The sequence below is a fragment of the Microchirus variegatus genome (assembly GCF_963457635.1).
Source record: "Microchirus variegatus genome assembly, chromosome: 4".
Classification (NCBI taxonomy): domain Eukaryota; kingdom Metazoa; phylum Chordata; class Actinopteri; order Pleuronectiformes; family Soleidae; genus Microchirus; species Microchirus variegatus.
In genome coordinates this window covers 16,254,292-16,277,765 of record NC_139805.1, presented here as the reverse complement: position 1 = coordinate 16,277,765, position 23,474 = coordinate 16,254,292, and the positions used below count along the sequence as shown (strand labels likewise).

Here is a 23,474-nt window from a genome sequence, read left to right as displayed (position 1 = left end):
TGCACAGTTCTCTGTAGCGTGTTTATGATTATTTTGAGCATGATTTACAGCAGCATGTGGACATATCGTGTCATAGTCTTGGCACTTCCCAGCACAATGCAAGTCAGCGTTTCCATGCGTGCATCGAGTGCAGCCCTGTCCCGTTTGCACATGTCAAGTAAGAATAAAAGGCATTATTAACCAATCAAATTCAATAGAGTTATAACTGGCTGCACATTGAAGCCATGCTGGTTTCTTTATAGCACCCCTCTGTGCCGTTACCAAACTGGGTGTTTCACCTCTTCAAGGGCAAGCGGCCATGTTGGCTCTCAGTTAGCATTCAAAGCATATTCTCAACATGTGGAAAATATTTTTACCAGATTTGTTGTTTGAAATTGTAACCTTCATTTTAGAGCATTTGAAGAGACTGTATGTTTATAGCTGTTGATATTATTAACCATCCTCGGCTTTTTGTGTCACGTTTTAGCTCCGAGGATAAGGCCTTGATGGTGGTGAAGGATCCCATCTTCCTCAGACCTCCTCCACCCTGCCAGCCTCCTGTTAACAGGACCAAGTGCATAGAGTAAGATATGGACACTTATATATATAGATATATGTACTAGTTTCACTTCCACATAATCAACCAAGTTTTATCTTAAATATGATCGAATTAAAAATGTGCCATGTTAACTTTGACTGACAGGTTGGCCCATGAGTTGAGGGGTTGGGTTCACCGCCATGAAGTTCAGCAGACCAAATCCAGGCGCATGAGTAACAACAATCACAAACCCACCAGGACCATTCTGGTAGGTGAAAGTGACACTGAAAGAAGGGAAAGTAAACCTTTCTATTAGCCCGTGCAAAAATATACACAATGTTATAAGCTGTAATGTTTAAATATGACGAAATGTCCTTTGCAGTCAAAACGTCAAAATTAGTTCACACAATGCTGATTAAACCAACCAGCCTCACACGACTCTCTCTGTTTCTTTGTATCGCGGTACTTAGATTTCATGGTGTCCAGCGACATTCCTGCCATGCACACAGGAAGTGATTTGTTTTATATAGATTGAGAGAACAGCTACATTGCACTAGTAAACCAAGACGGCTGCAACCGGGTTGGCGTATGACTGAATACACAAAGTTGTGCCCATGAAAAGCTCCCCATAAATTCTGCCCCCGCAACACACAAACGCTCCCTCGCTGAGGTCTGACAGTAGGCTATTGCTCAACATAGCTTGGTTTCAGACAAAAAACCCTCCTAATAAGTGTATACATTTTTTGTTCACAAAGACCAGAAGGAGAATATTAACTACAACAAACAAAAAACACCAAAAGTTACACACTACAGCTTTAAGGTTGGCACTAAGCACAGAAGGTTAACTTCACATGCATTTCAAGCCATTACTTTCCATTTGAACTGGCAAACATAGACGTCTTCTTTTCACCTCTCCCTCTGTCTCTCACACCTTCCCCTTTTCTGCCTCTCATTTATCTTTTTTGGGGTGCTGAGTTTAATCTGACAGCCCTGAGAAAGTAAACACAACACTTAAAGGGGGGCTGCAGGATTAGTGCCCCCTGCCTTCTTTTTATTTGTTTCTTTTTTAAAACTGTCAGACAAAGTCCAATCTACCAAGAGCCACCTACTTAGTATATACTTGTTCAAAAACAGAAAGGTAAATGTGTTTATTATTCACCGCACACTTAAACCGTCATAGTATTATTATACATGATGCTGTACGTCATATAATTAATTCATTACTTTAAATTGTTTATTCACTCTTTTTCCACATGCCTTTGTTTCTGAAACATTTGTATCTATTACCCTACATTATTAACAGGACACAATAACACACAGAGAAAACACTGTGACTGTGATGTGAGTGCTGATGTCAAGATGTTTTGATGTGACGGTCACTTGTAATGTCTTGAATAGAGTCTGTGTTTATGCTGTATACAGGTCTGCCAACAGTGCATCCTGTTCTCTCTCTGTAATTGTTTCTCAATGCGGTTTTAAAGCAATTGTACTGAATTCTGTCTTTGTTCCTAACAGAAAACAGAGAATAAGGAGGCTGCCCAGATTCTGACGGTGCAGTACACAGAAACTAAGGAAAAGTCAGTAAAACTAGTTTTTTACTGTAATATTATGATGTCATTTTTAATTTTGTTCTTTGTTACCCCACATAATCAATTCTCATGTGTTTTTAAAAGTGCATCAACCATTTTCTTGACAGATAGGTTGTTGTGTTTAATTTGAACACATATACTTCAGTTTGTGTCATAAACTTACAAATTATATTAAAATGTGAAAGAGTTTACTATATATAACTATAATATGAATTTCTGACAAAAACACTCATTATCAACAATTGAATACATTTTAACCATGTAATTCCCCTTCTCCAATAGGAATCCTGGCAATGAGTTACAGGTGTACTATGCACCTCATCACACCTACACTGACTTCTTCGATGAGCTCAACCGTCGTGGCGACACTTTCTACGTGGTGTCTTTCCGCAGGGTAAGGATCAAATTACTGGGGGAAATGGCCCTGGTGTGAGAGGAGAACTGGGCACTGTTCTCTAAATGTTCTCAATGTCTTTAATTGGAGTAATCAAGTCTGTCATAACATTTCCTTTTCCAAGCTGACTGTAAAAGTCACGTATTTATCACAGCATGAGTAATTCTTGAATCATAAATTGTGTGTGGTTTCTTCAACAGCGTGAGTTGATTTGAAAAGAAAGGGAGGAAATGCACACGCCTGGGGTTGAAACGACCAATCGAGTGTTACCCTTGCCCATTTGTAATAAAGACGAGCATGTTTTAGGTTTTTAGGTGTGACCATATGTCGCTCTTAATCTGTTTGGTTTCTGATCATTTCACCACTTTTCCACATCTGAAACGGGAAACCTGCTTTTTAGGAGCAGGAGTTAACAATCATGGTCTTTGGGGTAAACAAAGGGTGAGACTACATGTCTGCTCTTTTTGAATTTTAGTCATTAAGTGCTGTTTTGAACATAACCTGGTTATGTAATCAGGACATAATATGATTATCACAGAAAGACATCAATGTAGATCTGTTATATTGTGTGATCTATCTGCTACTTTGTCTCTGGCATCTCATTTTCCTGTATTTAGTTTCCTGGGTTTCAAGGTGTGTGTATGTGTGTATATAGATGTTAACGTGGGTGTGCTTTTCCCTTTTGTTCCAGCCGGTATGATGTTACTACAAGACTGCCAAAGCTCTGGATTGCATTTGGAATTTTTTGAGATGTAAAAGCCAATCACTACCAAATTTTGACTAATGACCTTCCAGCCCAAAAATGTTTCATAGAGTTCACCACTGGCTGTTCTAGCCGTCGCCAGTAGTTGAGGTCATGGTCACATATGGTCATGCTTAGGTCAAGATTACTTTAAGCCCCCCAACAGATACATCACAGACATGGCATGAGGTGAAGTGATGGAAACCATAACTCTGCAACTGCTGTTACTCCAACTGTCATTTCTCAGTCTTGCTTCTCTTCTTGAGCTGTTTTAGCACCTATGCTTTTAGTGAGCGCTTAGGTGTGGTGGTGGTAGTGGTGCTAACACTGGCTGCTTTCACTGTGGACTGTGTCCAATAAAGTTCATGGAAAATTCACCTGTTGTCATGGTAGCTACAGCTGTTGTGCCTGCTTGACAGGCTTGTCGGCGCCTTGATGATTAGCAGTAATGTGTTTTCCTACCCCCTGCACTCTCCATGCAAGGCAAGGCACCCTTTCATTCATTTTATAGGTAGTAATACTCCCTTTGATTGGCTTGCAGCTTATTGCTGAAGACGTGTGATAAATGTCCACATATGACACACCAAACTCTTCTTTCAGAAGAAGTGGGTCCGATTTCTATACGTCTTCAAGAGAGTGGTATTCCTGTATCCTAAGCACTTGTCTGTCTTCACTTTCATTTCATTTTCCCCAGACCAAGCTTTGCAGGCCAAGTGTGTCACTGAGTTGACCACGTTTCAGTTGGTCTCTTGGTCGTTTGAAAACAACAAAAACTCCATTATTGCGTGAGATAGTGGCCTGTCTTCATTTAGTCTTTAGTCAAATGCATGTTTAGTTTGAAATGGCCATACTTTTTTTTTGTCAGTCCTTTGTCCTTTTGCACTAAGAAAGGAGTACTTTTTGATATCCATCTGAAAACCTTGTTTGTATTTAGGAAGTCTTAATTGTTCTTGTGGTTTCTTGCAGAAATAGCCTCATGCTGTTTTCATTTAGTTTATTGAAGATGATTTGTTTTTATTATTTTTTGCTCAATTGCTGTTTTGCCTCAAGATGTTGAGTAGTTCATTCTTAATTGTCTGATATTGGAGCATTCCATTAACTCATTGTTAATGATTCAAGCCATACATACATTTGGAGCTTTTATCTGAGCCATATTACAACACTGCCTACAGTGTTGTGTGTGGATCACATATGTGTTTGAACATTAGCATTCCTCTCTGGTGCAGCTCCTTCTGAAAGGATGTGCTTAGAATAAAAACCTTTCCAACATTTTATTCATGAGTGGCACAGATGCTCATTTTAATAACACTAGGAAATGAAGTAGTGAAAAGTGGCATTTTGATATTAGACTACAATTGGGTTAACACGCACTATAAATGCTACAACATTTACCAAGGTCAATGTAATGGAGTGATTTTAGTTGTTGACATGATGGGGTGGAGTGTGACAAAAGTGCTCAATTCGAATAATTTTTTGGCAAGAGGCATTTTTTTGTTTCCTGCTCTGGATTTTAACCTTCTCAAATGACCTTTGCATCACTGATTAACTGTAATTTCCACTGAATGCTCTTCACTCTGTTGTTAAGAGTTAAAACGGAAAATGCACGCACACCCACCTGTTTTATTTACTTCCAAATGAGCTGCATTTTCCATCCAGTGACCTTTTCTTCTTTGTTATTAGGATCATCTTCTACTTCCTGCCACCAGCCACAATAAAGGAAGTCCACCCAAGATGTCTTTGGTGTTGCCTGCCATGAACATAAATGGTAAGTGTGCCGCACAGACACACCAGTTGGGGACTTTGGTCACTTGACACATCTCAGAACAGAGATTTGAAGCTTTTTAAGTCTGTTAAATGATTTTAATGTTGCTTATTGAAATTGTTTTTATTTCTACCCTCCCCCAGAGCCTTTTGTGTGTGTGTTTTCTTTTAATGTCTTTCATTTGTTAACTATACTCTGCTGCATTGAGCAATGCTTTAAAGTAACTGCAGCTTCAGCTGAGGCCACTGACAAAACAGTACTCGTACTAATGTGGGTACTTTGATTTGATTGATAAAATATGTTTACATTTCGTAAATGTATTATGCCACTTAATATGGCTGGTAAAAGCCAGCATGTTTTGGTCCTGATACTCTTAAAAATAGTGACAGACAAACAATTCCCTGTCTTTTCTGCAGTTTATGGTCTGCTGGTAATAAAAAAAAGTCAGAATACCTAGGAACAATTACACATCTTCAACAAATTGAAGAGCAGGGCCATGTAACGGCTCACACCTGCTTCATTTCCTCTTAAAGAGAACAAATGTCGTAAGTGCACAGCTTGTCAGTGTGGGTGGCAATCGGAGTGTACTTCACTGAAGGATGGTGGCTGTTTGACCTGCCCAGTTCAAGAGCAATCACCCGTTAGTGTGACCTTCTGCCCTCGAAAGCAAACCCAAATATTTGAACAAGAATAGAAATGAGATGCACCTCGGTATATGAAGGATTGCAGGCGTCATTGGAATGAAAATAAAATATTTTGTAAATTCTTCTTAAACTATAAGAACAATAAAAATGGGCATGATTGAAAGAAGAAAACACTAAATTAGTTTATAATTGAATGGTCATAAATGCCTTGACAAATTTAAAATAATAATAAAAACTTGGATTTATAAAGCGCCTTTCAGGAAACCCAAGGTCGCTGTACAAGTAGAAAAAATAGAAGAAGGGGGAAAAAAAGGCTTATTTGCATGGTTTTACCTCATTTTATGAGCACAAGGCCCAAAGTGTCATGGGATGGATAAATGGCTATGCCAAAGGATAAAGTAGTGCATTGAAAAAGTAAAAGCAGATGGGAAATGCAACTGGAACAGAAAATGACCTTTTTAAGTGCCTGATTAAAATCTGTATTCATTAATTCAATGTGAATTCAGTTATTTATTCCTCTGAATTGTATGATTGCGCACCAAAAAACCTTGGATTACCTTTAATAAAATTCAGTGCCAAATTCTTTATTATAAATCATCATCATCAGAACATGCGAGTTCCTGATGATTTCAATGAACTCATCACAACTTTTCACCATGGATGAGATCGGCTCTACTGGACTAATCAATATAATGTTTCAATGTCAATATGACAATAAATCAAAATAACAAGTCATGGGAGTGGAATTCAGTGGAAATGAATTCCATACTTCTGCAGGGTTAATTATTAGGTGATATTTCACTGTGCCTGGACATCCAACAACATGGACAACCTATTTAAAAGGAACCGTTTATGCGATGTCCGAGTTGTTAAACGTTTTTTTATCAGAAATCCTCTTGTTCCTCTGATATTCACCTGCCCATCATTGAGCAACAGATTTGATAAGTGTTTCAGGCAGCTGTAAGAAGAGTGAGTCAGTGTAATATGAGTCTCTTACTCGGCATGGAAAAAATGGTCATTTGGAAATAACTTCTTTTTCTGGGAGGGGAGGTTTGGGATGAAGATTGATGAAGGTAAACATTGTTCTTGGTTGGTCTTGACAGGGGGGGAATGTCAGGGTCTGTGCCGGTCAGATAGCCCATTGAAATAGCAGCAAATGGTGAAATTCAAGACCGCACTCTTGGCTAATTGTTGTAATGGCTAAACAAAGATAGATTCAGGGAAAGATACGAGCTCTGGAACGATCCCCATGAACAAGCTCCAACATTTGCATAATCTGTCACTGATGTTTGCCGTCGGCCTTGTGCCTTTTCCTGCTGATTTCAAACGGCTGGCTGGATCATGTGGTGTCTTGCACCAGTGTAATGCTACACTCGCTCCTCAGGGTCGTTTCTCATTGACGTGTCAGTCAAAAGCTAAGAGATGCTGGATTACATATGAAACCCTTATGTGTCACACAGATGACAGCATTCAAGTAGCATTTTAGACATGTTATCTTTTTTTGATACTTAAAAGGGATTACGTGAGACCCTTAGAACAGCAGGAACACTGTCCTCTCTCTGGAGCGTGATTGCTCGACCGTGGGGAATAATTCTTTCCAGCTCCCTGTTGTTGCACTGTTTTAGGAATGCCGTCCTTCTCCAGTCACTAAATGGTTTTCATCTGGAGGAGGTGGATCGGCTCCGCTAATCTGATGGCGTTCGTTGGGTCTGTCTTTATCGATAACTGAACATAGAAGAAAGAGACTTTGATGTGAGCCCTTGTGTGTTTCAGTTGCTCCGTCTGTCCAACGGATCAAAAGTTCTGTTAAAGTTTGTCGACCTCCTTGATTCTGCCAGAGACCATATCTGACCAAGCAGCGGGTCTTTATGGTGGGACAGATGGTGTGTTTGTTTAATGATCCTGTGAGTTTGAAAGCAGCTCAATCAAATGGAAGTGACGTGTTTGGAAGAGAGGAATGTTTTGCACATGACATCATGTACAGGTGGATAAACTGTGGGGGCTGCAGTCTGTTTTTACTGCGCTGAGCTTGTACATGTGCACTATAGCCGACAGACAGCTTTCACTGGGTAGACGGAACTGTTTATTTCAAGGTTGAGGTCCACGCCACTGAAGGAATCAGTTGGGATCGGGTATTTCCATTCCTTAAATTGAAACAAAGCGTCCCCATCTATCCTTGAAATAAAGCACACTTTCCCAAACCCAAATGTTAAACCTCTACCATCCCAAAATAATTCTTCTATAAACTACAGAAATTTTAATTCTTACTTTATCATTGTTTGCCTCTTTTATATCACATATATGTTGCTTGAAAACTCCTGCATGCCTGTAAACAATCTAATCTATCGCCCTATAAATTACCTATAAATGCAAGGAACATCTGTCCATATGTAAATTACATAACTGTCCAATGGTTCACTTGACAGGCTTCAAACTTAGCAGATGACTTACTAAAGGCCACATTATACTTCTCCGACTGCGTATGCGTTATCCGTCTGCGTCACCACGGAGACGCCTCGAGCATTTATACTTCTGCGTCGTGGTGAAGGACACTCGCTGCAATTTCCCGCCCGATCAGTAGGGGTCGCTGCGCAAGGTTGTTGTGCTTCTGGCTACAGTGAGCAATGGCGTCCGAGAAAGAAAGAGAGAGAAAGACTGTTGTTGTTGAAACAGTGGCCGTTTCTCACTTTTCTGTGTGACGGAACGCAGTTTTAAGATAACTTGAGGCGAGAAATTGGCCATTTAGAGTCTAAACATGTGCTGTGTGTATATAGATATGACGTATTTATAGTTTGGCAGCGGCGTTATCGGCGGGGATCAGCTCCACCTCTGTCAGGACGCCCGGAGCGCACTGAGAGCCGGCACAGAGCAGCTTAGCTCGGCCTGTCCTGAGGACCAATCGCAGCTCTTGCCGTCTCCGTAGTCCCTTGACGGAGTGACGGACACTTAAAAAATATTCCGTGCACCCGGAGACGACGCAGAGGCTCTTCGACAGGTTCTGCGTCGACGCAGAGGACTCTGCGTAGCTACGCAGAGCACTTTACGCAGGAGTATAAATTGGGCTTAAGGGCACCAGTGTGCGCAGTGTCAACTTTGCTGTTGTTTGGATAAGAAATGCCAGAGATATTCCATTCATTTTGTGTTGTTAGCAACTATATAAAAAAACAGACCCATATTGAATGGTTACTGTACTAGTAATATCAAAATAGACATTTTTCCAATATTCCTATATATATACTCGGGGAGTATAAGATGAGTTGTCAATCAGTCAAGCACTGTACGATTCTTTAGATGCCCAGCCAAAACCAACCTGATGTACCATTCATATTCACATTCACCATGTGTTTCTCTGGACTCCACTTCCATCACGTATCGGTTCAAACATACGTGGCCTAACTCCAGAAATGTCCTCCTCATCATCCTCTTCCTTAAAAATATCATACTCGGCTTCATCTTTGGCCAACACCACAGATCTAGGCAATGGCGGTAGCAAGAAGTTGCCTACAACAGAGATTAGGCTGTCTTATATGTTAAGCTACTATCGGTGGCCATGCTGTGTCGTAGCTGCAGTGGCACTTTTGACCACTCTTGGTGCCAATCAGTATGGCGATAAGACCCTAACTGGCAGCCTTTTTTCACCGTAAATGCATAAATATGTGGAAGCTAGTCGCGCTTCATGAGCCGTGCCATGCAGACTTTAAAGCTCCATATTAAACAAATCCTATTTGTATTGCCACATTGACGCTAATATCACTTGTTTAGTTGCCCATAAAGCTACTTGATTGATTACTAATTAGACCTAAATGTATTTTGTTTTATAATTTTGGAAATTTTTGATAATGAATTGCTTCCTTTCTCATTTTGGAGGCATTTTTTTTTTTTTTTTTTAAATGACTCTTTCCTCATGAGTGGGTCCTCGCAGTCTGTGCCAGTTTGGCAGCCTCCATCCTCTCCACATGCACTCTCAGGTTTCCTCAGATACATCATTGCCAGACGTCAGGCTTTTATCAGCACACAGCAGCTCAGTATGTTGCTGAAACTTTCTGGAAAAGCTCCAGATGGCACCAGTAAAAGGGGGGAAGGAGACCACGCGGAGCAGGATGGTAGATTTGGCAGCCTGTTCAAAGAGCTGCTGTTTGAAGCTGAGGCTTTGTGGCTGTGTGTTTCTACTCCTCAGGCCTTCAAAGCAATTAGCTGAATAGATGTTAGACACTCCAGTAATTTGGTGAAAGATGGATGTAAACGGTGTGGGGGAATTCAATTTGAGTCTTCGTGGATTTTGGTTAGATTATGGCCAGCGATTTACAGCGTACTTATTTTTTAATTGATGCACACTTACAAATGATAATAGGACACAACAATGCCATTAAGTGTAACAGAAGAAGTCTCATAATCAACAGTATACAGCTGAAGTCTGCAATGATTTATACCTCGTTTTTGTTTTATTGTATTAGTTTGTGTGTGATACTGCCTCTTTTGGACTTGTGTTTCTTATTTATTTGAATTTAAAGACATTAGTGTTTACGTAGTGAACAGATTTTGACCTTGAACTCTGCAAGAAATAAGAGTTGTGCTTTCAGTTCAGTCCCTGATGGGGAAACTTGGTTTACAGACAGGCTTAAAGAGACATTTACAATTACAGTGAAACACTCGCTTTCATCAGGTTATATGAAGATGCACAGAGACTTCAGACACAAGCCTTGTTTAACATCAATGTAGCGTGACAAGGAGTTAAATCCAAACCTGGGGGAGTATGTCCAGACATGTCTGTTGAAACACTGAAGCAGTCTGACAAGGTCCAGTTTCACTGCAGGTGCAAAAGAGGAAGCGCAGGAGTAAATAAAGCCGTACTCAGCATTTTGTCTGCTCGGCATCTAATGATGTGAACAACCATCCGTCCGTGAAAGAAACCATTGTATAGTCTCTGTATGATCTGACAAAACTCACTCTGCTTCTGAAATATATGTCCTTGGAGCTGATGCATCGCACAGGTGTCTCTGGAAAATGACGGCAGCTTTTAAACAACTTGCAGCGCACTCAGGCATTTTAAAGACGCCTACAGCTCCATGTCTGGGCCATATATAACGGTGCACTAAAACTGACTGAGCCGTGTTTGGTTTGTGTTCTACATGGGTAATGTCTTCATCATCTCTGGTGCATAAAAGAAAGACACACGTTTTGAAGTTAAGTGTTCATTTAAATTAATCGTTTTATAAGTATATGATTTCCTGTCCCAGTTGCTGTGGGAGACCAAAAGCCATGAACCATTCATTGTCTCAATGCCAACATCGTTTTTTCCCAAACGTGAAATTCCCAAAAGATGAAACCAGAGCACGCCAATAGTTTGTTTGTTCATTAATCCACAGATTGACTTTTAAAATTAAAATTAAAATTAAAATGTACTTGTTTTATCATCCACAAAAACATCTGCCGTCCCTGCGGTTTATTTTAAACTTAACTGCCTGACTCATCAACACTGATCGCTTTTTTAGAGGTTCTTCTTTTCTCCTTTGAACACAACAACAAAACACAAAGCCTTAATGATCCTGACTCATCATCAGTGGTCTCTGTTTGTCTTCCTCTCCCATGCTGTTGCCAGACTTTCTTCTCTCAGATGTGCATGTCCCACTCTTGTTTAGTGTGTTGTTTATCTTTGCTGAGGAGAAATCCCATCTGTGACTCACCTCTGGACTCCATCGGTAATCAAGCGTCCTCAGACTCGCTCCAGTTCTCAAATCCCATCGCCCGCCCCACCCCATCTGCCTCATATAATGCTCCTCTGAACTCCCTTAATACTCTCGTAGTCTCTTATCTTGTCTCGTTCCAACCATAATACTGATGATGATGATGTGGAATCATGTTTGGCAAGTGTAGACTGCTAAGTTTACACCAGCAGTATTCTGGTTTTAACCAGATTAAGATGATAGTCTGAATAAGACACTGTTGTGGAGATGGCATTTTATTTTTACCTTTACCAGAATAAGACGCAAGACATTGTAATGAGTGGATATGTATGCGTCTTAAACAAGTTTTCACTGTAGTGGCTGCAATGAGTCGTGACTGAGTCATAATTGCGCTGTCAAAACATTCACATGACATCAGAAAAAAAAAAACGCAATTATTCTGTCAGTCTGACTTAAACGGCTTTTGAAATACATGTAAACATGTTGGTGCATGCAGAATTCCCACATTTCTCACGCACACCCAGATAATGTGGTTGGGAGTATATGGATGAGCCAATGTTATACTCAAAATCACAAGATCAGATATCAGATAAAATGCACAAATCCTATACACATCACATGCTTCACTATGCACAGTATGGTGTTGACGGCGCCGTAGTTTAAAAGGTCCAAAACGACTGTATCGGACTGATATTGGTATCGGTAGATACTTCTGTGGTATCGATATCGGACGCAAAAGTGATAGTCAAATTACTATTACACATATACACTACTGTTCAAAAGTTTGGGGTCATCGATACAATTTTTCCAAGTTTTCCATTAAAAGTCACACTTTTATTCATCAAAAGAGTTGCAAAATGAATAGAAAATATAGTCAAGACATTGATAAGATTAGAAATAATGATATAATGATGAGGGTTTTCAAGGGTTTTCTAATCATCCAATAGCCTTCTAACGCGATTAGCTAACACAATGTACCATTAGAACACTGGACAGATGGTTGCTGGAAATGGGCCTCTATACACCTATGTACATATTCCATTAAAAAACAGACGTTTGCAGCTAGAATAGTCGTTTACCACATTAACAATGTATAGAGCGTATTTCAGATTCATGTAATGTTATATTCATTGAAAAAAAGTACTTTCGCTACAAAAATAAGGACATTTCTAAGTGACCACAAACTTTTGAACGGTAGTGTATGGCGGGCCCCCAACTAACGTAGGAGCTCTGCTTATGATTCTCAGTCCCCAACCACTGGAAGTCGAGTAACAGGTGGAAGAAAAAAAGTGAGAAAAACGTGGCTAAATTCAGGCTGCTACATTTTGGACTGATGAGGAGATGGAGTTTATGCTCTCTCAGCTTAAATAATTTAACATTTTAAAGTAAATGGATTGTAGAAAGAGTCAGAATGGCAGTCGACATGCTACCAACTAGCCCCCCCCAGCTGAAGTTGTTTTGGTCTGTGACATGACTAATAACAACCCGTCTCTTCTTCTGCCATTACAGAGAGCGTCATCAGGGACAAAGATTTCCAGGTGATGATGCAGATCGACTGTGAAGTAACAGACACCAGGATCCTGCACATCAGGTCGTCCTCAATTCCTCCTTCGTTCCGGGTCAACCACACAGACGTAGTTTACCAGCACTCCCAGACCAACAGTCAGGCCGCGCCTCCTGTTGGTGTGCTGATGGGCTCTGCCTAAAATCACCCATCAGCACCCATGTTATTTCTAAACCACTCAACAAAACCCGTGAACATTGATAAATAACACCGTAAAGCTGGTGTGACCTCGCTGACATAATGTTTGTAAAAAAAAAAAAATTTTTGTATTAACCCAACTGTTAGCCACAGTCTTTCATAGCAATGACACCCAGAAGTCGCCTGTAACAGGGTCCAAGCTGATTCTAGTTCCATGTGTGGTGAGACCGACTTCACCCTTTGACCCTAGAGATCCCACATAAGGGTAATTGCTTAGTGGCAGGAGGACACAGAGCATTGAACATGGAATCGCCCCCCATTCTAACGCAAACACTGAAACCCCATAGCAACTCTTCCCTCCCTGAAACTCAGGACAAACTAGAGGTGAAACTAACTAACTCGATTAATCGATTAATCGTTTGGTCCATAAAATGTCAGAAAATATAAAAAAACGTTGATCAGTGTTTATCAAACCTGGAAAAATGACGATGTTCTCGAATGTCTTGTTTTGTCCTCAAACCAAAATGATTCCGTTTGAATGATTTGTTTGTGGAGTAAAGAAACAAAGAAAATATTCACACTTAAGAAGCTAAAACGATCGGAAATCTTGTTTTAATCATGAAAAAAGCTTCAAACTGATTAATCGATTATCAAAATAGTTGACAATTAATCAGCTCTAATATAAATTTAAGATACTTAAAAGACAGAAGTGTTGTATCTCAACTAAAAACAGTAAAAAAAAAAGTTAAGAAAATTCTGTTTATGAAACAATGAGATGCTAGATTAATTACACGTGGCACCAGAAGAAATCGGCAAACTCAGGAAGGTAAGTGATCTGTGAGCACTAGGTTTCAAGTGTTTTTTTTTTGTTTTTTTTAAATTATAAATTATGTTTTTACAGTTGTCATTGCACTGTGCGTTGGTTATAAAAGAAGTCATATATATATATATATATATATATATTCTGTATGTTTACTATTATGTCAGATGAATTTTGTGGTGTTTGCTTCCTGATGTTAAAATGTCTTCTTGTCTTTGTTTTTCACATCTGTCTTGTTTTGTTTTTTTGTGGGAATCTTTTATTGAAACTGACCACAGAAAATTAAAGGGCATATCAAACATGAAATATCAAACGGTTGAAAAAGAAATTTACAGTAAATGTAGATACTAGGAGAGTTATTTAGTATAATTCCACTGTGTTGACACAAAGACATTTGAGACAAAGCTAGCGGTTATCATAAATAATCATTAGTGACGAAGTTTAAGCCTCAACTTCTCCGTCCAACGATTGAATTGCACTTTGATATGGTTCACTTAAAGCTATAAAATTGTATCTTGGACATTCTTTATTTCAATCCTGTGTGTAGTTGTGATAGATTTTAGTTCAAATTAGTTGTTAACGTGCACTGCCAATGCAGAAGCTGGCAAGTTCAGTTCGGATTAAAATGCCTTCATTCAATGTGTCCTTTATACCTGTAATTTGAGGGAAATTAAATTAGAAATAATAAGTCATCAGATTTAGTCACCGTATTCCTGGCCATTGTCTCTGTACAGTGAATACAAAACACACGCTTTAACATGTGATGTTAAAAGCCAAACTTTCATTGACTTTTTTTTTCCTCCCCATGGTTTTAAAAATAAATTTGATTTCCCACATTGTTTTCACTGCATCCCAACAGGACTTGTGGTCAAGGCAAAAACTAATACAAACGTGTGGTTTTGTGTGGGGTTCTTTTTGTATTCTATTCTGTGTAATAAACACTGGATTTTCTCTAACCCTGACTTGAATGTCTATCCTTGGGCTGTTGGGGGAAATCCTCCAGCTGCAATATTTTATTTTCTGTTTTCAGCAAGTACAATGTATTCACTGTTGCTGTGTATTTTCATCTTCCCCAACCTGCCTGTAACAGCAGATTACAGGATTAAATAGCCCCATTCTTTGTTTTGTCTTCTCCTGCCAGGCTGTCTTGAATCAGCCTTTCCTGTGGGCTGAACTCTATAAGAAAAACTATAATTGACAAAGAAGAAACTTTCCTTTTAGTATTTCCAAGCTTTATTGTGGTCTCTTCAAAGCAGTCTGATATGAAGGGAGTAAGTGCTGACCTGTGTCATACGATGCAAAGAAAATCATAATAGAAAATAAAGTGTATGAAACAGAAGGAATGAATTTGTCCACAACAGTTGGGGGATTTGTGTGAGCTCAGCTGGCTCGACAAAATCCGTTGCGGAATTCATTCTACAACTTGGGGCTCAACGTTTCATGTATTTCAGAGGGTCCGTAAAACATTTCTTGATAAAGCAAATTTTATCACAATATATCGAAGCATAAAAAGTTGGGTTCTACTCCAATCTTTGGACCCAACTGTATGTACATGTGGCCTCCGTTTGTCTCCACACTGAAGGCCACGTGGACTGATCTACAATCCACAAGTTCCATAGAATTAGCTTTATAAAATAACTACTCTCTAACCCTTACTTGGGGTCTACATAAGCAAACTTAATGTTGTACGTGACTTGGTGTCCATTGTCCCATACATACAGCACACCCTCTTTGGGGTTGTAGTCAATCTGTGTGATGTAGGTGTAGTTGTTGATGAAGGGCATTCTGGGTATCATCTGTGTGTTTGTGTGCGTGTCGAAGGCGTAGTCCAGGTTGGCTTCTCTTTGGTTGTTGCTGTCAACAGCATAAAGGACGCCACATACGATGAAGCAGTTCCCGTAGCGGTTCCTCCTGAGCCTCGTTCTCCAGGTGGTCTCCCTCTGCATGCTGAGGTCCGAGGGGTTCAGTCGACTCAAAACGGTCACTTCCTGTAAGAAGCCCTCATCGTCCAGCGCTGGGTAGATGATCCACAGGCCGCTCTCGTCCACGGCGAAGTCGATGTCGGAATGACTGCGCCAAAATGACTCTTCGAACAGCGCGTCGTGGAGCATGGTCCAGGAGGCCACGTGGCGCTGGCGCAGGTCATACTTGATGATGTCGCGAGAGAAAGCGCGGTTGTAGAAGAAGGCGCCGTCATAGACCACATGGCCAGTGCCCATCCAGTGGTATGGAAGCTTGTAGGAGTTGGTAAAACGGCCTAGGGACAGGGAGAATGGTTATGTATGACATTTAACAAAAAAGACAACAGAGTGGACGACTGGTTCTTACGTTGTTTGAAAACCTCCAGGTTGCGAAACTCGAGCAGTTTGTCTCCGTAATGAAAGTTTGTGACATAGATTTTGTCATTATCAGACTTGGGATCCTTCATCCATGCTCCTTCATTCCTGCCATAGGTGTTGTGAGTCACTGGCTCAGAGATTGTTGCCAAAGTGTCCTTACACTCCTCTGTGGAAAAAAAACAAAAAACAAAAAGAGAACTTGTGAGTGAGGATTTTCGAAGTTCAACAGTTTAACATCATCCAGACCTACAGTACGTCAAAGGGTCTGAAAACAATTACAGCCTCTTGTTTTCAGGCAGCTTGAATCATGGAAAGGGTGAGGTTGTCACAGATGATAGAACGCTGGATTTCAACATCGATTCACAGTACAACTGGTGTTTCAAACAAGTAACAACAAATGATGGGTTCTGGTTTTTTGGGCAATATTTACTTCTAGTGATAAGATATTTTTAACCACGCAGTGTAGCTGTGGTCTCTTTTTGTGACCTAGTCCACCATTGTTGTCCAAACGATCAGATTGATGACACAAAAGTGCACAGATAGTCATGATCCCCCGAGGATGATGACCGAATTTAGTGGTGCTTGACTTTTCATCTACATCGCTCCAACGTCCGGTCGATGTGTGGTGTTTTGGCCTAATCCCCAAATCTGCTAGCTTTGACTGTGAGAGGACACGGGGAGAACATGCAAACTCCATGCAGAAACCAGGTCTTCTGTGGTCCCGTACTGTACTGACGACCTGTGCATTTCGCCCTATGTCAGCTGGGATTGGCACCAGCCAATGGTGCCAATGACCCTCATGTGGAGGATAAATCAGTAGAAGATGGATCTTTCACTGTGACTTCATCTCCGTTTCTATGTTAATAGGTAGAAATTGAATAAACTATCCATAAGTGATATAAGTGATATAATCACTTTAGAATAAAATATCGCTAAGTGTCCATAGTTTTAGACTAAGCCCTGTATATTCACTTGAGGCGAGAGGTCATACTTTAATGAAATCCGCCATCTTGCACTGCCTTGTTTCTACAACAGCCAGAACAAACAAGACAAGCCAGAGAGTGGGTTTCACTGATGGAAGTGGAAGCTTACTGCGCTACTAATGAAGAATGACTGTGCCCGCTTAAACCTACAAAGAAGAAGAAGGAGGAGGAAATGGCAGATGTAGTGGGATTGTGATGGACTGGTGAGAGTCGTAAAACATCATCAGTTGAGGGATGACTTCACACACTTGTTGACAACAACATCCCGTAGTTCCCGGGGCTTTGCATGGGAAAGGGAATGTTTTTGCATTCTGCAGTCTCACCATAAATTCCTTCACACTTAGACCTCACACAATGAAACATGTTGTTTTCTGTCATTTGACACGAAGAAGATCTCATTTATTTACCTGGTTTTCCTGAAGCAGACTCCTTCAGTCTCAGCACTGGTTCATGTAATTCCTGATGTTCTTCCTTCCCCTCGTTCTCTTCCCAGCTGATTTTGTATTTCTGTTTGACTTGAGAAGCCTGTGTGGTTGTGGTCCTGGCGGTGGTGGTGGTGGTACTAATGGTCGTGGTGGCGGCTGCGGAAGAATGCAAGGCTGAAGTTGTCAGTCTCTGTGTGGTTGGAGGCAAAGTTGAAGCAGACTCTTCTTCTGTGGCGGTGGTAGCAGCCTGTGTGAAGGTAACTGGTGTGGAGGTTGTCATGGAGTAAGTGGACGTTGGGCTGTTCGTTGAAGCCTCTGTGGTTGGATTTGGTGCAAGTGTGCCTTGGTTAGACTCTGTGCTGCCGGGCGTCGTGTGCATTTGCTCTTTTGGTTCCCAGGTAGATGTTTCCATTACAGTAGCGAAGGTATTTTCTGCTGTGAATGTTGGTAGGATTACCTTTGTGCTTGTAACTTCAGGGCGATGAATCGTGTTCATAGTCATCTTGGTTGTTTGCTTGGCAGTGATACTTGGTTGGGTGCTGGCTGCGTCATTCATCGAGGGGGTCGTCTGTTTAGTGTTTGCAACAGTGACTCTTTGTGTAGTCTGAGGTTCGCCGTCTGTGGTTGTAGTTTTTTGTGTCGTCGTGGCCGTGTCACTGTTTGCTCGCGTTGACCAAAGTGATGTGGATCCAGTGACACCAATGGACTGGATGTGAGTTTCTGAGGTGGACTCGATTTCTTTTGTTTTTGTCGACTGCTCAGTCTTCTTAGAGACGTGCAAAGGGGACGCCGTCTTTGGTCGAAATGATCGCGGTCTCGCCCTCATCCTGGGGCGAGGGGCTCGGTGCTGAAGAAGTCGCTCCTCGATGAAGAGATCGATCGGGCCGTCGCCACTGAATCCATGGTACTCTAAAACTGAGAAGAGACATGGAAACGTTTCGTCAAGGAATATCAGACCCGACATGATGATAAAGCAATAGCATATAATCTGCAAAGTCATATCTGACCATGTAAATTACATGATGAATGGGCAGTTTATTGATTTTTAAAACCACGCTCTTCAGGGCAGCGCTTGTGTACTCACAGTTCTCTCCATGTTCCCCATCATCAGCCACCATTGGTTCAGGATCGGATTTGTAAAAAGTAATTCCTCTAATGATCATGCCATTGGGTCCAGCCTTCGATACTTGAGAAACCTCCTTGTTAGCTACCTTTTTGACCTCAATAATCTGAGCCGAGCCATCCATCTGCAAAAAGGACATGTTTTCTTCAGTCGGCTTCTCCTCATACTTTGCCTGTTGGTGGAAATACAGATAAAAAATAAATACATAATACATCTAACTCATACAGATACCGGATATTGCCTAATGTGACATAATGCGACAGAATAAGAGTTCTCCTTTCACAAATAATTGCATTTTGGGGGATTTTGTACAACCATTGCACTGTTTGGCATCAAAAACACACAAAAAGAGACACTGGTAAACTGTACACAAGCCAACTCATCATATGAAACACATTATTTTGGAAACACCTTCAAAAGCAAATACACCCAAAATTTAGGCAGAATGTTTCACTCTGCTGAACCAGATCATGAGTCTCTCCAAACGGTGATTCATGTGATCAGTGGATATTTCGGTGAACTCTGTAACTGTTTATTTTATTTCCCCAAATGTGTTTGGTTAACCTATGGTTTGTTCACAAAAAAAATAATTAGCATCTGAACGTTTGTGTTTCTTGCACCACCTGACTAAACAAAAAAATAATAGTTAGACACGCTGACAAGTTATCTTGCAAAATCTCATAAATCTCTTGCGTCAAACTCAGATCCACCCAACACTGCAGAACATAATGGATGACGGCCCACTGGTCTGAGGTCTGCTCTTGTCCGCCGGGACTCCTTCACACATTCTTAGTATTTAATCATGTAGACAATGATTTTTATGGAGGAGCTTGTGGAAAGAACTCATCGTTGTTCATTTCATTTTGAAAGTAATACAACTTAATCAGCAACATGTGAACCCACTTACTTATTGTATACTAGTTTTCTTAATTGCATCTAAATCAACCGCAGTCTACACAACAGCTTTTAGTGCAGAAGATGTCAGGATTTGAATCACACTCTGACAGTATCAATATATAAAACAACAGAGGAATCTCATATAAATAGGTTTTGAAATTGCTTAAAATGTACTTTTTAAAAACCAATGACAGCCTTCTCGTGTCATTAACTGTGTATGAAACTGCAAACATAAAAAAAATGAGGGAGTAGCACCAATTATGGCACATAAGCTGTGTAATAGTTGGTTTGCACAAGTGACTTCACAGACTTCATGTAATAATAAAATATGTAGAATAACTTCAAACCTACTAATTAGTGTATATGTATTAAAAAAGTATTTGCTTTTAGTATGATGGTAATATTCCAAACACTAATGATGTAATGATGAAGTAAAGTCATTTACCTGTGGGTTCTGATGTGCTGCTGCTCCACTGACCTCACCGCTTGTCTTCTTGTCCTGATGCTGGTGAGCAGGAGTGGTGGGCGGGGTTTCAGTGACATCTGCCTGAGTGGGAGGAGTCTCCTGGGGCTTCACCTCATCTGTGGCGTTGTTCACAGACACCACCTTTTATGCAGCCACGGACAAATAAAGGCATTAACAGAAATACTGTTCACGAGGTTAAAGGTCCGGTGTGTCACATTTACAAGGGTTTATTTTTTTAAATGTTTTATTTTTTTGTAGCTGCAGAATAAGCCTTTTATATGTATTGACAACTATTTTGAGACGACATTTGTACCAATTGAAAGTAGCGGTAGTTTATTTCACGTATGAAAGGGAAAGGGAGAGGTGAGCAGAGAAGTCATCCATTAGTTACAATCTGCAGTCTCAACATTAGAAATCACTAATTGTCACATACTGGACCTTTAAGATGAAATAGCCCTTGTAATCGCGAGAATCAAAGACCCATTGACTAGTAGAACAGTAGAATAATATATAAAATAATCAGTTAATCTGCCAATTATTCTCTCAATTTATTGAGTAATCATTTGGTCCATAAAATGTCATTAAATGTTGAAAAATGTTGATTAGTGCTTCAGTGATGTTCTGAAATGTCTTGTTTTGTCCACAAACCAAAACGATTCCGTTTTAAGGATTTCTTTGTCATATGGAGCACAGAAACCAGAAAAATATTCATATATAAGGATCTGAGGAATCAGAAAACTTTTTTTAATGACTGAAAAACGCTCAAACCGATGAATCGATTATCAAAATAGTTGAGGATTCATTAATAATCGATTAATGGAGTAACTGTTTCAGGCAGACACAGCAGCCATTTTGACAGGTCACAGGTGTAAATAATCAAATGAATGATGGCGGCTGAGTTCCACTTCGCTTCCTCAGGTTTGGGATGTTTGCTGGTTCTGTCACACAGTCCTGACTTACAGGAACTGAACAAAGCCATTGTTAATGCGAACACCTACACTGTAAAAGAAAAGAAAAAGTTGAGAAAAACGCAACATTTTAAGGCAACTTACTGCAATCAATTTTTGAGTTTACAACCCGACAAAAGATCTCGAGTTTTTAAAAGATCGACTAATATTATTTTGTTAGACAAACTTGTAAGTTAGAGTTGTGCCAACTCAAAATTCTGTTTGGCTAACTAATCTGTTGATAATTAAAGATTAGTTAGCCAAAATGAAATAATATCTTCCTCTCTCTCTAACTCCTTCTATTCAAATATCCCCAAAAAGATTGAACAGTGTGACAGTGAATCAGCAGGTGCTGTACATTACCAGGGGCCTCAAATTAAAAGCAGCTAAATGGAATTCAGCCAACAGTTTTACAAGTTCTGCCTTACCCTGTGTGACGCATCAAAATGTCGTCATTAGAGAAATGCTAAAACAGGTTCACTCCCCGTGTTCTTGATCCTTTACTGAGATCACACAGACAGCTGGACACTTCCTTTACTCCTTCATGCCGTTGGCAATAAAAGATGTTTATATTAACCTGACAATTTTTATTAAAATTATTATTGTAATTAATATGTCTTTGACATTAGCTTTAAAAAATACAGTCGCTTTTAGTCAGAATTTTGGAATTTAAAACAACGACTCATAGCTAAGACATGCTGGTGTTTTCAGTTAGAGCAATGCAAAATAAAAGGAGTGAGTGGTTTTACTGCTGTGGCTGAGCAGTTTGTTTTTGATGAAGTTATTATGGTGAATTAGTGAAAGTTCAGAGTAACTTTTAAATGACGTTACAGATCATTCCAAAAAATGAACTCTTTCTAAAACAGGGCACAGACTTTCACACTCTAAACAGTCACCAGGTCCATTGTTGTGGCTGGTCTCTGTATTTTGGTCATGTATTTGATGTTTGTATTTATGTGACTTGTGTATCACCAGTTTGGTCATACAACTTTCACTTGTGATATATGATTTGTTGGGAGTTTGAAAACCAACAAACTTCCAGCACAACTCCACCTCAACTTGAGGACTCAACTTCATATTCAAACATTCAGACAGTGAGCAGCTGAAATGATTACATATAAAAAATACTTTACTAATGTAGTACTGGAGGTGTTTTGCTGGCCTATTACATTAAGTCAAGTTGGTTCAATTTAAAGAATCTAATTCTTCTCAGAATTGACTGGAACCACTGGATCCAGAACCAGAAGAGCATTAACACACTGTTACCTTTTCAATGTGTTCCACACGCTGCAGGAGCTTATTGGTGACGGAGTGCAGCTTCAGTAGATCCATGCCATAGAAGGAGCCTTCCAGCAGCTCAAGGATGGTGGACAACTAAAATGATCAAGTAGATTCCGTCACAAAATATATATATATATATATGGGGGTTTACCATAAACAAACCATGCGTAAAATGGGCACATCCAACTTTAAATCCCTGGTTATGAAATGAAATGAGGCGCTATCCTTCAGCGGATTTTATCAAAACGTGACATCCATGCTTCCAGTGATGCAAGACTCTCTATAAACCAAATGGTGCAGCATATTGGTTCTGATCCACAGTGGCCAGTGTGGTGGCTCTGTGTGGGAAATGGATCACTTCACCTTGACGTTCTCTTTTCCAGCCTCCCTCAGCCTCTTCAGCCTGTACTCGCCCTCGCAGGGGTTGACCGCTGACGGAGGAGCGATGCAGGCGCACTTGCACTCCGGGCCAGATGTGATGGTCTCCACGGTGTAGAAATCCTGCACCGTGGCGGTGCCTTCTTCTATCCGCCGACAGGCGCTCCTGCTCAGGGGTCTGACTACACATTTACAGCCACAGTCAGAGCCCTCCGAGACGGCTTTAACTTTGTCATAATCACCCAGCAGCTGCAAAGAGAAGAGGACAGATGATTTACACCACGCTCAAACAGAACAAGAAACTTTTTTTTTTTCATTTTTACGCACAAAAGAAAATCAAATAAATCCTGTATGGCTTTAAAGAAAATGCCACCCTACCTTGGAGAGGATGCTCTCCTGCCCTTCTATCTCCTCCTGCAGCCTGTCGTCGTTGTTGCTCACAGGTTGTGACCCGGGCTCTGCACCCACGCGCTGTGGCGCGGCAAGGCCCCGTGGATAAAACGCACAACACACCAGGGCAACGACGCATAAATTATACATGTTGGATGCTCACAGAGCGAAGAGAAAGAAGAAAAAATGAGGCAAGCAAAAATGCCTGTCACCAATTCATTAATTAGGTTTCAAATGCAATGGCATAGCTCCAGAGTGAGATATGTGAATCCAAAGAGTCACCGGACGATTACGCATCATTGCGCAGTGCCATGTCCCTCACATTCGCATGTGGATGAAGGCGAAATGAGTCGCACCCAGAGAGGAGAGCAGCCGGCATCATCTGCTGCTG

General features: G+C 40.5%; 2 protein-coding genes across 2 annotated transcripts in view; one reads left to right on the top strand and one right to left on the bottom strand.

Moving 5' to 3' along the window:
- atf6 (activating transcription factor 6) overlaps positions 1-14,757 on the top strand; it is a 28,810-nt gene extending 14,053 nt beyond the window's left edge. Inside the window, exons 11-16 of the mRNA XM_083887589.1 lie at positions 467-562; positions 683-785; positions 2,033-2,094; positions 2,389-2,500; positions 4,923-5,007; positions 12,842-14,757. Of these exons, the coding sequence (XP_083743715.1) occupies positions 467-562; positions 683-785; positions 2,033-2,094; positions 2,389-2,500; positions 4,923-5,007; positions 12,842-13,038 (655 nt within the window). The 3' untranslated portion in view covers positions 13,039-14,757. The remainder of the gene's footprint in view (positions 1-466; positions 563-682; positions 786-2,032; positions 2,095-2,388; positions 2,501-4,922; positions 5,008-12,841) is intronic.
- Positions 14,758-15,101: 344 nt separating this feature from the next.
- olfml2ba (olfactomedin-like 2Ba) lies at positions 15,102-23,427 on the bottom strand. Its single transcript, XM_083887587.1, has 8 exons — positions 23,072-23,427; positions 22,679-22,942; positions 22,301-22,408; positions 20,067-20,228; positions 18,686-18,896; positions 17,584-18,516; positions 16,183-16,359; positions 15,102-16,111 (listed from the first exon to the last, which is right to left on the bottom strand). Exons 1-8 carry the CDS (start codon positions 23,231-23,233, stop codon positions 15,507-15,509), a joined length of 2,622 nt encoding a protein of 873 aa, XP_083743713.1. The 5' UTR covers positions 23,234-23,427; the 3' UTR covers positions 15,102-15,506.
- Positions 23,428-23,474: the final 47 nt, after the last annotated feature.